The 15,431-nt window shown below is 49.2% G+C and overlaps 1 protein-coding gene across 2 annotated transcripts in view; it reads left to right on the forward strand.

The window, feature by feature from the left end:
- The first annotated feature begins 2,538 nt into the window (after positions 1-2,538).
- The window catches only part of DIS3L2 (DIS3 like 3'-5' exoribonuclease 2), a 191,343-nt gene continuing 178,450 nt past the window's right edge, over positions 2,539-15,431 (forward strand). The window contains exons 1-2 of one of the 2 annotated variants that reach the window (XM_065844959.2): positions 2,539-2,623; positions 5,049-5,768. In XM_065844959.2, coding sequence (XP_065701031.1) covers positions 5,069-5,768 — 700 coding nt within the window. In that variant the 5' untranslated portion in view covers positions 2,539-2,623; positions 5,049-5,068. The remainder of the gene's footprint in view (positions 2,624-5,048; positions 5,769-15,431) is intronic. The other variant, XM_065844960.2, reaches the window with a different exon arrangement.

Raw genomic sequence — 15,431 nt, forward strand, 5'->3', positions numbered from 1 at the left:
TGGCCTCTTTCAAAGGGTGCGAAGGACGCGAATGTAGCTGGTCCCAGCCACACGGGGATCTGCTGCGTGTCTGCGGGGCACTGGGAGCCTGACACGTATTCTCTGCATCTCCTCTTTGTCTGGGGCTGAACCAAAGGAGACACAAACGCCGGCTTTGCCCCACAGACAAGACCAGATTTCCAGATCTCCAGCTGCTGGCAGGAGAGGAAGGATGAGAAATGCTCTGCCAGTCTGCTGGGGCTCGCGGCCCTGCATACAGAAGGGCCACAGCTGGAAGCAGGAGGCGAGGATGGCAGAGCCGTCCAGCCGAGGAGCCATTTCCCTCTCGTCACACATGATATCACCGCGAAACTGCAGGCCCCAGTGTGGCAGTGGCACTAGCAAACCCTGAATCCCCCCAGCTTCCTCCCCCCATCTATCGTGTCCTGTGGAAAGAACAGACACGCTGAAGCTGCTGTAGCCAGTGGCACCACCTGGGGCAGGAGGGAACCTGTCCAAGCTCTGGGTTCGCCCTCACCCTCATGGGGAGTGAAGAAGAGCAGAGACATGACATGACTTTAGTGCGTGGCACAGAGAGGAGCTGCTGGTACCACCTGGCTGGCAGAGGGAGGGGGCAGAGAGGGAAGGGGCAGAGGGGATGGGGGCTCCTGTGTCCCCATTGCCCCATCTCCTGCCCTTGCAGGTGGGTGAGCTCCTTGCTCCTCAGTGCAGCAAGAGCAGCCTGGAGGGGCAGTGCGGGCCAGCCCTGCACAGCTGGGGACGTGCCATGGCCGAGCCTGAGCAGATGCCAACCGCCTTGCTTCGGCAGTAGCTGGGTGAGCAGGACACGGGGGTGCGTGTGCTCTCCCACTCAAAATGTGATCCCCCATGGCCATGCTCTCCCTGGGGCCATCTCCAGTGGAAATGGTGTCCATCCTCCATTTTTGGGGCTGGTGTGGAGCAGCTCCTGTGTGGCTGGAGGCTCTGCTCGCTCGGAGGGGTCTGCTCCCCTCCTCGCTGCCTGATGAGCAGCAGCTGCATGGCCAGTGTTCGCCCTCAGCAGCTCCATCTCAGAGGGGTCACTGCGGCTTCGTGGAGGCTCAGCAGTGCTGGGTGGGAGTGCGGCTGCGGCGTTGGTTTGTGTCGGTGGGGCTGGTGACCATGGGTTGTGCCACATGCTGAGCAGATGCGGCCTCGTGGGCTGTAGAGGTAACCAGGATTGTGGCACCGACCCGCAGGGTCAGGAATAAGCACCATGGGTCAGGTGTCCTCCTCAGACCAAGTAAAGGGGCAGCACAGCCAGCCTGCTCAGACCCACGTTCCTGCTGAACTGGGGGCTCCACACAGCCTTTCTGCACCAAAGCCCTGCTTCCCCCACTCCTGGCGAGGCTGCTCTCAGCAGACAGCTCAAACAGGGTTGATTGAGGGTGCTGTGAGGCCAGTTTATTGCTCTTCAGTTCTTTTTCTGGCTGAAGATTTTTGGCAAACGCAGCCTGAGTTTGCAGGGTGATCAAACCCCCTACTCCCAGCCAGCCAGCCCCTGGGTCTGACTCTGCTGTGAAGCCCCGTGGGAGCTCTGCAGGCACAGGAGGAGTGGGGAGTAACAAGTCCCAGCTCCTGACTCTGGTCCCATGCTTTAATGTCACCCTCTGACGCGAAGGCTCTGACTTATCCTCGAGGGGATCAGGCCACTGCTCAGCACCACAAGCTGGCCATTGCCCGGGTGGGTGGGCTGGAGGACCGGCAGGTTCCCTGGTGCCCAACCCCAGTGCTGGGGCAGCGTGAGGGGCACAGGGACAGGAGCCGGTGCCGCTGTCCCCTGCGGTGACGGTGATGCCATGTGGGTGTGAGGGATGCTCATCTGTGCTGCCTCTGGAGGGAGAGGAGCAAAGCTCTGAGGGTTTCCAATGGGTCAATACCAGACTCAGATCTTTACAATATCAAATCAGCTAAACTATATATATATCTGTATATATATATACACTATATTTATGTGTGTATATACATATATATATATACATACACATTTTTTTTCACCTATCTGGCTGGAAACTTTGGCTGAAGCAGGAGAGCTGGCAGAGAACTGGAAGAAGCCATCCCAGAGGCCTCAGCCGTGCTGGAAGGAGAGGAGGGGTCTGCAAACCCCGGGGACCAAGGTGACCTTGCAGGCTGGTGACAACCTGTGCGGACCTGCCGGGGTGACAGCACCTCCCGTCTGCACCGCCCTGGCCCTGCGGGGACCCCGGGAGAGGTCCCTGCTCAGCCCCCGCAGGAGATGCCCCAGCCGGGGTGTCTGACCGGGGGCACCGGCCTCAGCCCCTCTGGAGGCTGCGGAGACCCCCGGGTCCCCCTGCCCACCCCCCACCCAGCAGTGCCCCCGCAGGGCCCATCCCGAGGTCGGTCCCCAGGCCCGGTGCCGCACAAGCGGCCCCGGAGGATGTCACTGGAGGCCGCCCGGGTGTCTCCCCGCCCGGGGACCGAGAGGCCGGGGCTGCGCTGTCAGGGAAGGGAGCGAGCGCTTCGCGCGTGAGGCCTTCTGAGCCCTGCCGCGGCCCGTAGGCCGCCCCTGACCCGGAAGCGGACGGCGGGGGCGTTGGGACATTTAAACGGCGCGGCCGGCGCGGTGGGGGGAGCGGTGTGGCCGGTGAGTGGCGGGACCCGGGGCCTCTTCGGCGGGACCGGCACCGGGGGCCGGGCAGGGAGCGGCTCCCCGGCTGGGTCCGGCGGCGCTCAGGCCCTGTCAGCCCCGCGTTAGGGCTGCAGCGCGGGGCCGGGCCCGGCGGTTTGCGGGCTGGTGGGGCGGGCGCCGCCGGCTCCTGTCCGGGGTGCCGCGGCAGGGCGGTCACAGCCCGGGGGGCGGCGGGGGCTGCGGGCGGGAGCGGTGCTGGTGGTGCCCGGCGGGCGAGGGGGTGGTGCCGCGGGTGCGGCCCCGCAGCCCCATCTCGGCCGCGCTGCCGGTGCTGGGGGCGGTTGTGGTGCTGGGACACCCCGGGGTCGGGCGGGCGGGGGAGCCCGGGGCCGCTCCTTCCAACCGGCCGGGGGAAAACAAGCGGGGTGGTGTTCATGTCGGGCCTCGCTGAGCGAGCGTCTCCCCCCGGCGCTGCCGTCCGTCCGTCCGGCTGTGCCCCCCGGCCCCTGCCCGCCGGCTCTTGGGGAACGCTCCGTTCTGGGCTGCCTATGGAAAATGAAGCTATAACGTGTGGGGGCTTGTAATTCCATCTCCCCCTCTCCCCCCTTTTATTTTTTTTTCTGTCTATGCTCCAATTCCAAACTATTAACATAATTAAAGTTGCAGAAATTACAGCGGAGGCGAGGTGCAAATGTTTATTCTTTGCTTGTAAATAAAGATGGCAAACTTCTGTATCCCAGAACCAGTGTTTGGAGAGTAGTCCTGCTGGCTTTTATGAATGTTATCTACTTCTGTTGGCAACGGCAGAAGGTGACGTTAAAAGCAACCTCACTGTGGACCTACCCGCGTGAGGGTTTTGTAATAGCGCTGTAGCAGGTCAGTCTATTAGAAGAGTTTAGCTATTGGCCAGCACCGATGGAAAATCTTAGGAACAAGAATCACAAACCACACAAAGAATTTTTCCTATGTATTCAGGGATTTTTGATTTTTTGCTTTGTGTTACAAAGCCTATTCACATCCGTGCTCAATTACTTAGGTAAATCTCACTGCAGCATGTGTTGTTTCTCCGAAAGGGCCAGAGCAGGGACTGTGGGGAGGAGCTGGTGCTGCGGTTCTTGGTCTGTGTCGATTAATGCTCCGTTCCTGGGCAACATGTGCATGGAGCAGACTGCCTGAGTGCTGGTCTCTGCAACTGCAGCAGAGGGGAGAAGAGGGCTGGGTTGGGTTGAAGCAAAATTCCGAGCACGCTGGGATTGGAGAAGGGAATATAAGTTTCTCATCTGTTGGACTCTGTATTCTGCCCTGCCAACACCTCTGTGCTTGCAGAAGTGAAGAGAGAGAAATTTAATGGACAGTATCCTATATTTTAGAGTCCAGTGCCCCTCAATTCTGGCATAGAAGAGATGATGGTGAGCCCTGAAGTTCTCAATGTACCAGCCAGGGCAAAGTTCAGCTTCAAGCCTGCCTTGAAAATAAAAAATGAGGTGTTTTTATGAAAACCTGCACAAGACAGCATTTGCACTGGGCTCCACTATCCGTATATTTTTATTTTGCTCTTGATGTTAGCTACAGCAAAAGACATTGCTTTATCCTGTCCATACCTATAATTACCTTAATAGTAGCTGAGGATAATTTCCTACGTTGTTTCACTCCAAAAACTTAGAAGTTAGAGCAGATTAAACAGGATTGGAAGATGCTTGCTCAAGTTCCACACTTGTGTGGCAAAGGTGGAGGCGTAAAAACCACCTACAGAAACTGGTGCTGGATGTGGCAGCAGCCAGTGTGTCTCAATCACTAAGAATTATGAGGTCTTGCAAGATATTTAGCTGTGCTAGGGAATTTATTGTATGTCAGTTGCACCAAGAGTGAGTTTATGGCTAGAAAGACGTGCTGAAATGATTGGTCTTGGTATTTGAAGCAAATGTTCTATATAATCTAAAAGCATCAGTCACTGTTGGAGGACAGGTGGTGTATGCTTTTCATGGCAACGCTGAAGCCCTTCAGTAAGGATGAGGTTGTTTTTGAAGACTCCACCTTGGACATTACAAGATTTGACTCCTGATGACTGCTAAACTGATGCAGCTGATACAGTCTGTGAGTCACTGCCTTAATTTACCCAGCTTTTTCAAAGGCATGGGAGAGTGGATTAAAGGAATCCCTTATATTTGGGGTGTCTGCATCAGGACAAAAATCCTTGTTGTGTGTGGCATGTGGGCAGGTACGGCTTACGGGCCATGGTCACTGATGGGGATTCGGTGTGGGACAGATGATGAGCACATGGTGAAACCCCTTCCTCCGTTTGAGCCCAGAATTTCTGTGAAGGTCAATACATTCTCATTTAGTACATTTTTCTGTCTTTTAGCATAATCAATTATTTGACACTTTATTCCAAGGAAATAATCCTTTTTTCCCCCCTGTGTCTATTTATAACTCTTTGAAGTCTGGCCCTTTTACTGCCCTATGGATCAGCCGGGGTACGCAAGAAGTTCTCCTTCTGCCCAAGGTGCCAGAGAGGGGGTGAGCAAGCCCGCTGCTCCCCAGAAGAACGCGTACGCCAGGCTTGTGCAGAAGCACCACAGCAGCCGGTTCCGCTCCTATTTGAACCACATTGCGCAGAAGATGCAGCTGGAGGAGAGCACGTCCAACGAGCCCAGCTCGGATCTGGACTCACCCCTGAGGAGAGGCCTGGGGAAGGATAACCCAGCCAGGAATGGGTTGAACATGCATGGTTACTCACCAGTCAGAACATCTCACCTGGAACAGCCCATGCCTGGAGGATTTGAGAACGATAAGCCCCAAACTGCTCTGAACAGGTATCCTCATAAAAAAAATGCAATTGTTAGCCCAGAAGGAGACTTGGAGGTGGAGGAAGATGACTATGTGCATCAGCATGGAGCTGCAGCTGACTTCTTAAGTATGAGCGACGCCCTGGGTGGGAGAGTGTCGAACAGCCTGAGGCATCGCGCGGCTCTGCAGAAGTCCTCCGGTTCTGATGAAAAGGAAGAGGAGGACACATGGAGGAGGAAACACAAGAAACGAGGCAGGTGTCCTGCCAACACAGATGCAGCAGCTGGACACTTGTTGACTGAGCAGTTTAGTGAGGATGTGCCGGCAATAAATTCCAGGAGGAACAGTCACTTGTCTCCAGGTCAAGTTCAAGGTGAGTTCCTGCTAATGAACTCTTTGGTCCATTTGCTACAATGACTGTGGGATTGAATGGGATGTTTTGGTCATGAGTGAGTTAACATGAGCCAGTTCTACTCTGTCCAAGTTAGTCAGCCCTTAGTTACCTGTGGGTGGCTTTGTCCTGGTTTACAAGTAAGCCGTCGGCATGTGCGAATGGCTTTGTGTGGAGCCAGCTCAGTGCTGGCAGGACCTAATCCCCTGGCCTGGGCTTTGTGAATGTGGCTGTGCTGCTTCCAGGATCAGCTCAAGACTAGGAGAGCCCAATTTCTGTGTTGTAGAGTCCAAATTAAGAAGACTGCTGACTCAGAGCAGAGTCACGCTTTCCTCTGTGCTGCCTCTTTGTATCTGGAGTGCTGGTTTGCCTTTGTGGAGGGTCCAAGTCCATCTGTGCTCAGGAGCTAAGGTGCCTGTATAATATCTAATTCCTGATACAGAGTGTTGACTCCAGTAAATTTTGCCGCTAGGAACGAAGAGACCACATTTTGCAGTAATAAAGTGAATGTGTCTCTTAAATGCGATGTTCAAGACAAAAAGCCCACTTATGAAGAGTAATTAAACCCTTTATTAAAACAAACAAACCAAAATCAAACCCCCAAACCACAGCATCAACAAGCAACTAAAGCCAATTTAAATTGGATCTCTCAGTGCGATGGGTTAAATCTGTCTCTGAATGTTGTTAATGGTGAAATACTTGTATAGCCTGATCTTATGAGCTGCTGCTGAAGGAACTCATAAATGTCACAGCATTGAATTCTCTGTAACAAGTGGAAAAGAGATCAATTTCTTAGATGGGTACGATGGGCCTGAGGCGTATTACAGCTCTTGGATTGGAAATCAAGTAAATCTTTAACTAAATCAATCTTACAAGACTATGCTCTGTCACTCAAGAGTGGCACGTAATGTGCTTTTTACAGGATTTGTGGCATTTTTGAGGCTGTGACAGTAGATTATGTGCTACAGTTGGTAAACTTTCACAAGTTCCTGCAAGACAGATCATAGAGATTTAACACAAGTAGGTTATGGTGTAATTTGTTGATGAGCTTGATTTTTGGGAGGGTTTTTTTGGCATGCTTTACTGTAACACTGTTAAACAGACTTTGCTACCTTTCCCCTGTCAGCTTTTGGAGAGGAGGGAAGAGCAGCTGACAGAGGTGGATAGTCTGCAAGGCTTACAATTTGTAGGCATGAAAATGAGAGGCACCTACATGGCTTTTAATCTAAAATAGAAATACCCTGGCTTTCAAAAGCAAGCACCTGCAGTTCCCTCCTGCTGTAGCTGGGAGTAGGGTTGCACAAACCCTTTGAAAACCAGTTGTTTGTTTAGTGTAAAGACCTAGAGCAGAAAATGTTGACCCTCATGTTTGACTTCCCAGGTGGAAAACTCACACTGTGTGGAAGGTTATTGGAAAATTATTTGCTTAAAAGTGACACCCTTCCTCTTCTTCCCCCCCTACACTCCTGTGTAGCTGAGACTGGTTACTCTCCTGAACACTCGCAGGGACATGAAAACAGTTTATTGGGGATGAAAGAAATAGGAAAACAAAAATGTAATTCAATTCAGAGAAATGTCTTTTCTGCTGTTCAGTTTTAGTATATTTTAGTGCTCCTGTTCAAGTGAACTGAAGGTTTTACAGTATGCAAGCTTAGGTATAAGTACTCACACATCACAGTCCCAGATTAATATTTTCTGACTTCAAAGGTTGTCTTTCTCCCTTGATGCTGATATAAGTCATATTACTTTGCACAGGCAGGTGTCTGGTTTGATCAGTTTAAATCAAGGCTTGTGAAGCTGCGACGGCAAGCATCACTTCTGTCATAGCGGTGAGGCATATAATCTTTTCAGCAGTGACATTTCCTCACAAATTAACTCTGTTCAGGCTGTTGTAGGCTTTCCAAAAGGCTCTTTGAGCTAATCTCAAAGCCAAGCATCTCTCTTTATATCGCTTCTTTTCATTGTCCTCCTCTTAACAGCTCTGCAGCTCAGGCTTTAACCATGGTCAGGTTTGCAGCGATCCTAAAACTGAACGTCCTAAAATTGAAGGCGAATGTGGAGGGCTGAGAAACGGCTTTGAGTGCTCTGGGTGGGCTGTGGGCTGCGAGGGGCTGAGAGGCTTGGAAGACAGAAATAATTTCCTAGCAGATAATGAGGAGATTGGCCCTGGTGGTCCCTGCTGGTGTTCCACATAGTAACTGCTTTTAGTGACTATTGCGAAGTTTGCAGTTGAGAGAGCTGAGTGTGAACAAAACTCCATTGTCCCTCATCTGAAACAAGTGGCACAGTCATGAAACTACGCATTGGATTCCCTGTGCAGCATCAGCACTCTGAGATTTGGGAGGATATAGGTACGTTTTGCAGATTGTTGCTCCTTCCTGTGCAGCTATAACCTCTGCAAGGAGAATTGCCATAAAGCCTGCTCTTCTGAAGTTTCTTCTCAAACAAGCCCCAATAAGACAGAAAATAATCCTAAAATGCCGATTTAAATTATGATGCTTATAGTTTTTCATCTAATACAATTTCCCTGCTGGTACTTTTCCCTAAATCTCCAGTCCTCTAGGTTCTTTGGGTGTTAGAATTCAGTTAAACTTCCTTAACAGTCTTTTCTGAAGTCCCCTGGGTTGTTTTCTGGTTTTGATGGAAGTCTCTAAGGGTTTTCCCACTTCAATACAGAGTTAGTCATCGAAATCTCTTTTCAGACTGACTGATGTTTCTGTTGTAAAAGAGCTTAAAACTGCCTTTTCCTTGAGGACAGAAGTACCGACTCCTTCTGTGGCATCTGTCTGTCACATGCTAGTAGTTAGGATTTGCATGGCTGCTAAGTGGAACTTCATCTTAAATGTCTGTGGTGCGTTACTTTATCAGTAAGTAGTTTAGACCAAGCGATGTGTTTTATTCGGGGCAGCGCAGTTTTAGTTGCTTTCTGAGTATGTGAGCTTCTCAGCCTGGTTTTGGAGGAACGTTGCTGTTTGATAGCACAGTCCTGAGCCTGCTGGAAAGCCGAAAAACCAGACATCTGCAGAAGAGAACTGTCCTCTGAACATGGAGCGCAGCGTGGTCTTTGGGAACACCACCTCCTGGCCACGCTGGGTTTCAGAGGATCTCAGGAGGTGGAATAGCTGGGACTGAGGTGGCTTTGTTGATGCTGAAAATTTGGGTGGAGCAGGACGCTTGTGAAGGCGGGTTGCTATTGAAATAGGCTCAGGTTTTGCAGGGCTGGATATACAGTCTCAGCCTGTATCTGCAGACATCCTCCTTGGGAAGAACACACCACCAGCTTTGCTCGGTAGCCTCCTGAGGCTCCTCTCGTAAGAGCTTCGTGGGTTCATGACGTGACACAGGTATCTTGCCCAGCTGTCAGGGTCAGCGTGCCCCATGAGCAGAAACAGATAATTCCTGGGTAACAACTCTGAAACAGTATAGGATTTCCATGGCTCTTTCTGATTTATCGTCTGACACATTTATTTGCCCAGCCGGTGGTGCTTAACCCACTTGGGCAGCTTCCACGGAGCAGTGTCGCTCGCTGGCAAGCGGCGGGTGTTGAGCATCAGAGCTTTAAAAACAATCGTTGCTGTTGGATGGTGGTGTTGTGTTTGTGGCTGCAACCCTGACATTGGAAGGTTCAGGGTAGGTAAAGGCCATGTCCTGAAATGGCTTTCCTGTGTGCTTGATGGGCACAGCTGATTAAGAAATACCAAGATGAAGAGATGACAAAATGCTGGGGGTTTTGTCTTTCCATTGTACACTGCAGTAAATTTTGGATTTGCCTTTGTTTCTCTGGGGGAACTTTGGAGGAAGAGCCAGAGCTTCTGATTTGCTTGTAAAGCAAATTTCAGATTATGCTGCTTTTTAGTGACGAGCCTTCCAGTTCTTGTGTGGTGGAATTCATACTTTAAAATGCTGTTATCTCCCTATCTGGCACCAGTAAATGTGAGCCAGCGATCTAGTGAAGGCTGCAGCTCAATAAATGAAGAATGCTGGTTGCTGTGGAAATCTTTAAATCACAGTTAATCTTGCCAGATCCAATGTAACGTTCCTTAGATGCCGTTAATCATAGTAATAAGGTATGGGAGAGGAGGGAAAACTGGATTTACTGTATGCCCCGTCTGAGAAACACATGAAAAACAGAATTCTCCTTTCTCTAATGGTTTAGCAATGTCATCGCAAACATAAATTTCTCTTGTTTTTGATAGAGAAAAATGTTGCATTCCTGAATCTTGCGCAACCAATGTTTTTTGGCTAACATCGGCTATAGTATGTGAGTTAATATCTGATGTATCCTCTCTTGGGGAGATGAGATCCTGCCCTTGGGTTTTGTATGTGACCTAATGAGTGTCTTCCCTGCCCGGTGCCAGATCCCTGAACACACTGCGGTGCAGCGGGACCGAGTTCCAAAGCAGGAGCCCTCGCACTTGGCAGCAAAGCTTTTATCTCCATGAAGCAGCTTCCTTCATGTGCTAATGCTCATGTAAACATGCTCATCAGTGGAAATGCTTGTTGCTGTTAACCTGCTATTTTGTTTTTTTTAATTAGTTTTTTTTACTTCTCTTTGGCTCCAATCTCTGAAGTTAGACCCCCATTCTGTAGCTCAGGTAACTACGCTTGTCAGTGTGATGTTGTTCCCAGGAAAATAATAGGCTTCTAGAAGAATGGAATTAATTTTTTAATTAGTTCTAAAGATTTTCTTTAATGCAACATGTCGTCAAATTATGCAACAAAAGGTCCCGTTGAGCTCCCTTAGTGTCAGTTTCTTATGGGATTAGGAGTTTGGTGATAAAGGTGTGTGGATGCTGGGGTATTAGCATAATAAATTCACAGCACATGTGTAATGGTTTAAAAGCTGTTTAGCTGAGCTAATTAAAAGCAGCAATAAATTGAGAATTGTTACCCACAGGTGTGTCTGGTTCCCACAGTGTCGTATTTTGACTCTGTGCTATTTAGTACTTTTGTCAGTCATCAGGGAGAAAATGTACAAGTAGGACTGAAGGCGTTTTGGGATGACTTGGAGACCACAGGGAGTATTGAATAATGGTGGCAGTTACTGGAAGCCGTCTGGATCACTTGGTGGACTGGGAGCAGGCAAAGCAAAATCCATTTATTGGCCCAGCACAGATCCATGCTGATGGTGCGAGGAACCCAGTGTGGGAAGCAACAGCTTGGAAGAAAAGTTTTGAGGTTTTGATGGATTAATCAGCTGAGCATCCACCTCCTGTGAAATGCAGCCAAAAGCGTAATGTATGAGCATGGGAACTGGAAGATGGAGCATGGACCGCGTGTGTCTGGCACGGCAGCAGCTTCTGCAGCCCCGTATCCTGCGGTGATGCCCTCTGTTCGGGGCGGAGTGATGAATTGATGAATACTCAGAGGACAGCCACAAGGAAGATTAAAACACTGGGATCGTGAGTGAATGATTTGAGGAACCCTGCTTTACTTATCAAAGAGACGCTTGGTGGAAGGGAGCTTTCAGTAAATTGCCTACATGGGGAACAGATGTTCAATAATAGGCTACTCAGCTGAGCAGATTATGATATAACGTGTTTGAGGCTAAACAAATCCAGGCTTGAAATACAGCACGATTCAGCGGTGAGGGTAAATGACCATTGGAACGGTTTTACCAAGGCTTGTGGTATGTAGGCTGTTACTGACACATTTAAAAGCCCCGATAACAAATTCTACCCCCAAAAGATGCTGTAATTTGCATGGGAATTAATATAATAAAGCTGTCCGTCCTCTGCTGTGGGTGAGGTCAGCCAGCCTGTGCACCCCACGCAGCTCCGGCCCGTTGTTCAGATAATCTCCGAGGTGTCTCCTTCGCTGTGGGTACCCGGGTGGGTAGGACAGATGTGTTGCAGCTGGTGCCAGTGGCTGATGGTGGTTCCTCTCCAGGCCATACCTGCTGCAGGGCTTTCACCGCTGCCCTGCTCTCCAGCCCACGCTTCTGCGTCTCCTCTCCATGTCCTGGTGTCTACTCCTGCCCTCCCACCCCAGCCCCTGCTAAGAAGCTTCATGAAGTGCTGTGGGCTACATGTCCCTCACTCCCTCTTGTGGGGAAATCCGAGTGACAGGAGAGTTGAAACTTGGCTGGGGCAGGGTGGAAAACAAAATGTTGGGATCTCTTGCATAAAATAACGTCTTCTGCGACAAAAATTAAAGTTTCCAGGGTGCTGAAGGAAAATGACAACACCAGCAGCTGCAGCCCACAGATGCATGGGGTAGGTCATGCCTTGGAGAATTCTTCAGGCTCTCTACAGATAGAAGCCTTGCAGCAATAATGTGTTTTTGTTCAGTTTGTGTGTTTTTAGGCATTTTCCCCGCATAGTACTAAGAGTCGTGAATGACATACATACTACACTGAGTGAGCAGGACAGCAGTTCATCAGCAAATTGTCTTGTTCTGCAGCACATTTGGTAACCTCAGAATATGTATTAATCTGAAAGCAGTTCTTTCGTTTCCTGCGCTGTTAATGTCTTCTGGTACGTTTGCACTTGCCGTCAGGTATTTTGCCTTACAAAGCCTCTCGACTTCCTCTGATCTTCAAGCAACTTGCTTCCCTCAAACAAGCCCAGAGAAATCAAAAGGAGAACTTCTGCAGTATTGCGCTTTTAAGGTGTTTTTTTTTTTTTGAAGAAGCCTTTTCATAGCGTAGTTGCTGGATAAAACCAACAGCAGAAGGTATTGAGGGGGCAGCGTGGAGCGGTGCAGTCATCAGGCGGAGCAGGTAGTGAGGAGGTCAGGAGCAGGGTGGAGCAGGTTCACAGAGAGTCCTGAAAACCAGAAGAGCTGTATCCCCTCCCTGACAACGCCGCTGCGCTGCTGCACGCAGCTGGAGCGCAGTAACTATTTTGATAAACTTTTAGTCTATTGCTACTAAATGAGTTTCGTCACCAACCCTTCGTGCAGAGCCTGGAATGGTATCTTTGGCTCTTTCACTCCTGTAGTGTTCCTACAACACAAACCCTGCTGAGGAGTTGAATAAAACTGCAATTACTGTCTGAGTTATTGAAGTCAAAATCCTGTGAGCATCAGGATGCTTGGAAGTGTTTTGGAAGAGGAATCGTCGTGTCGTGGGCACATGATCTTGGTGATCAGGAACAGTTCCCACAGCATTGTTTTCCACAGCAGAAAGAATCCATTGTCCATTTTCCTTCATTTCAGTTTTTCAAAGCATGGGCCCTTTTACAAAGCTGAAGTCAGCAAGAACACTTTCATTTTGCCTAGTTCATACTGAAATCTAGGGGCACGCAGCACATGGGTCTGGAAAGGAGCATCTCTCTCTCTGCTCCTGACTTTCCTGAGTAGCCATGGACATGGCACTTCACCTTTTTGCTCCCTCCATCCCTAAATAGGAATGCTTCTTCCTCAACGTCTCATTGTGAGAATGTTGGATATCTGAGTCTTTTCCAACCAGCTGCAGTGATGTGGTCACCTCATGGCCCCATGAACTCACTCACAGACCATGACAACCTGTATTTCCCCATCCAGGAGTCACCAGCTGGGGGCCAGGCCGCCTTTCTGCAGCCAGCTTGTCCTCCATGCAGCAATAATCCCCTTTGTGCCTTTTTATTTGTGGACATTCAACTCTTCTGTGCAGATTTTGGCAGACTTTCTGCCGAAAACGTTTAGAGAATCGCCTTCTCCAAAGAGGCAGGGCCAGAGAGCTCTCCAGATTTGTTCCCGGGTGCACAGATGTCTCGCAGCCCCACCATGTCCTCATTTATGGATACATAGACAAGCTGCTGGCTGGCACGGGCAGAGGAGCCGTGTTGCATTGTGCCGAGTTGCTGGTAACCAGTTGGGCTGCTGCTGGAGGAACTGGTAGCTTTACATCACTATTAAACCCACATTTAGGAGCTGTGCAGACAGGGCTTCACTTTAAGCGCTGTCTTCTCACTTTATTTTGATTTGTCTTGACAGTGGAAAGCTACAGTTCAGGTTTGTGCTGTGACTGGGCTCTGGTGGCCCATGGAAAAGAGTCAATTAGTGGAGACTGATGGGCATGGGAGCTCGATCTGGCAGCTGGATTTCAATACATTATCCACTCAGTTCGGGACGTTTGCATAGAATTTACGTTTTGGCTGAGCCCGTGCATGTAAATGTAGGTCTGTGTTGTTTCTCTTCTTTGAATGACTGTTTAATTAACTTTAAGCTTAATTATGCAATCTGCCATCTGCCAAAATCCCTACAGTGCTGTTGTATCACTGTCCTATTCCACTTCTGACAAGATGTTCCCTTTCCCAGAAGTTTCCTGTACTTTTCAGTTATTGAGATAATCTCAAATCATTCACATCCTGGGTTATTTTTGAGGAGGAATCACAGCAACATTGTAGGAACTGCCTCTGTGGTCGGGCTTGGACCGAGCACACGAGTGGGCTGCAGAACCTCCAGTTCAGGATTCTTTGAGTTTACACTTCATCAGAGATGGGGCATCTCATTCTGTTATTTGCTCATGAGAAGGAAAATGTGCTCTCAGACTTTCTCTTGGACTCCAGATTGAGCATCTGAAATATTGCCTCCCAGGTTTATCTCCTGAGAGCCTCTTTGCTGCAGTGAAACCTCACTGAACTGATAACGTATCTCAAAGTCTTGCCTTTCCACTCCTACATCTCTAATGAATTCCTTCCCATGACATCCTCATTTCTCTCTATTGCTTTGTCTTTAATCTCGAGCCATCTCTATTGTTTAACCATTTTGCTTCAAGATACTGCAAGATGCATGGAGGTTGTTCTGTTCCAAGGCTATCGGAGAGCTCTGAACTCCTTTAATCCATGTTGAGAGTCGTGTTGAAGCGCGGCTGTTCCAAGCACGGGCTGGAGCGCAGCTGAGGATGAGGTTTGGTCCTGTTTGTGTTATTTAGGCTCTATCACAAGAGTTTTGCTTGAGATATCTTCCAAGGAGTGCCTTATTTCTTCCTGATACAACACTCTTTCCCTGAGCAGCTATACCGACTGCTGTCTTTATGTATTTCCTTTTAAAAGAAAATAGAACAAAAAAGTACTTGGCGGTTACCATTAGTGGGACATTTAATCTCGTAAATCCGCACAATATTTTGTGAAACATAAATAGCTAGTTACTTCTGGCCTGTCTATGGGCGGTGTTTTTTGTTGACATAACTTGCATTTGAGATCACTTTGGTGTTTGTTGGTTTTGCCTGTTGTTTTTACCCATGTGTGGTAATTTGATGCCAGATACTGTAGTAGTCATTTAAGCGCCTGCAGTTTCTGACTTAGTCACTTATATAATATGGCATATACTGGAGGTCACTGGCGAGCTGGAAATCAAAAACAATCTAATAAACGTGTTTTGGCTTTCAAAATTTGAGAGGAAATTACTTGAGAGGCTTCTTTGAGCAACAGAAAATATCAAATAGTGCTTAAATTGCCTGTTTAAGCATATGAAAGGGAAGGACACGGGGAAGTTAGCAAAACTGCCTTGATGTTAATGCGGTTTGTGCTGGCAAAACGCGCTTTTGCTTGTAGGGTTTATGTGGCTTTGGAGAATGAAACGAATAGTTGCCTGGTACAAGAGTATCTGCACTAGATCTGCGTCCATCCGGAGTTACCAGCCAGAACCGCATCCCCCAGCTCATCAAAGCGGCAGAGTTGGATTCACAGAAGTACCTGGAATGGGTTGTTCAGGGACTGT

Source organism: Patagioenas fasciata, chromosome 9, assembly GCF_037038585.1.
Source record: "Patagioenas fasciata isolate bPatFas1 chromosome 9, bPatFas1.hap1, whole genome shotgun sequence".
Classification (NCBI taxonomy): Eukaryota; Metazoa; Chordata; class Aves; order Columbiformes; family Columbidae; genus Patagioenas; species Patagioenas fasciata.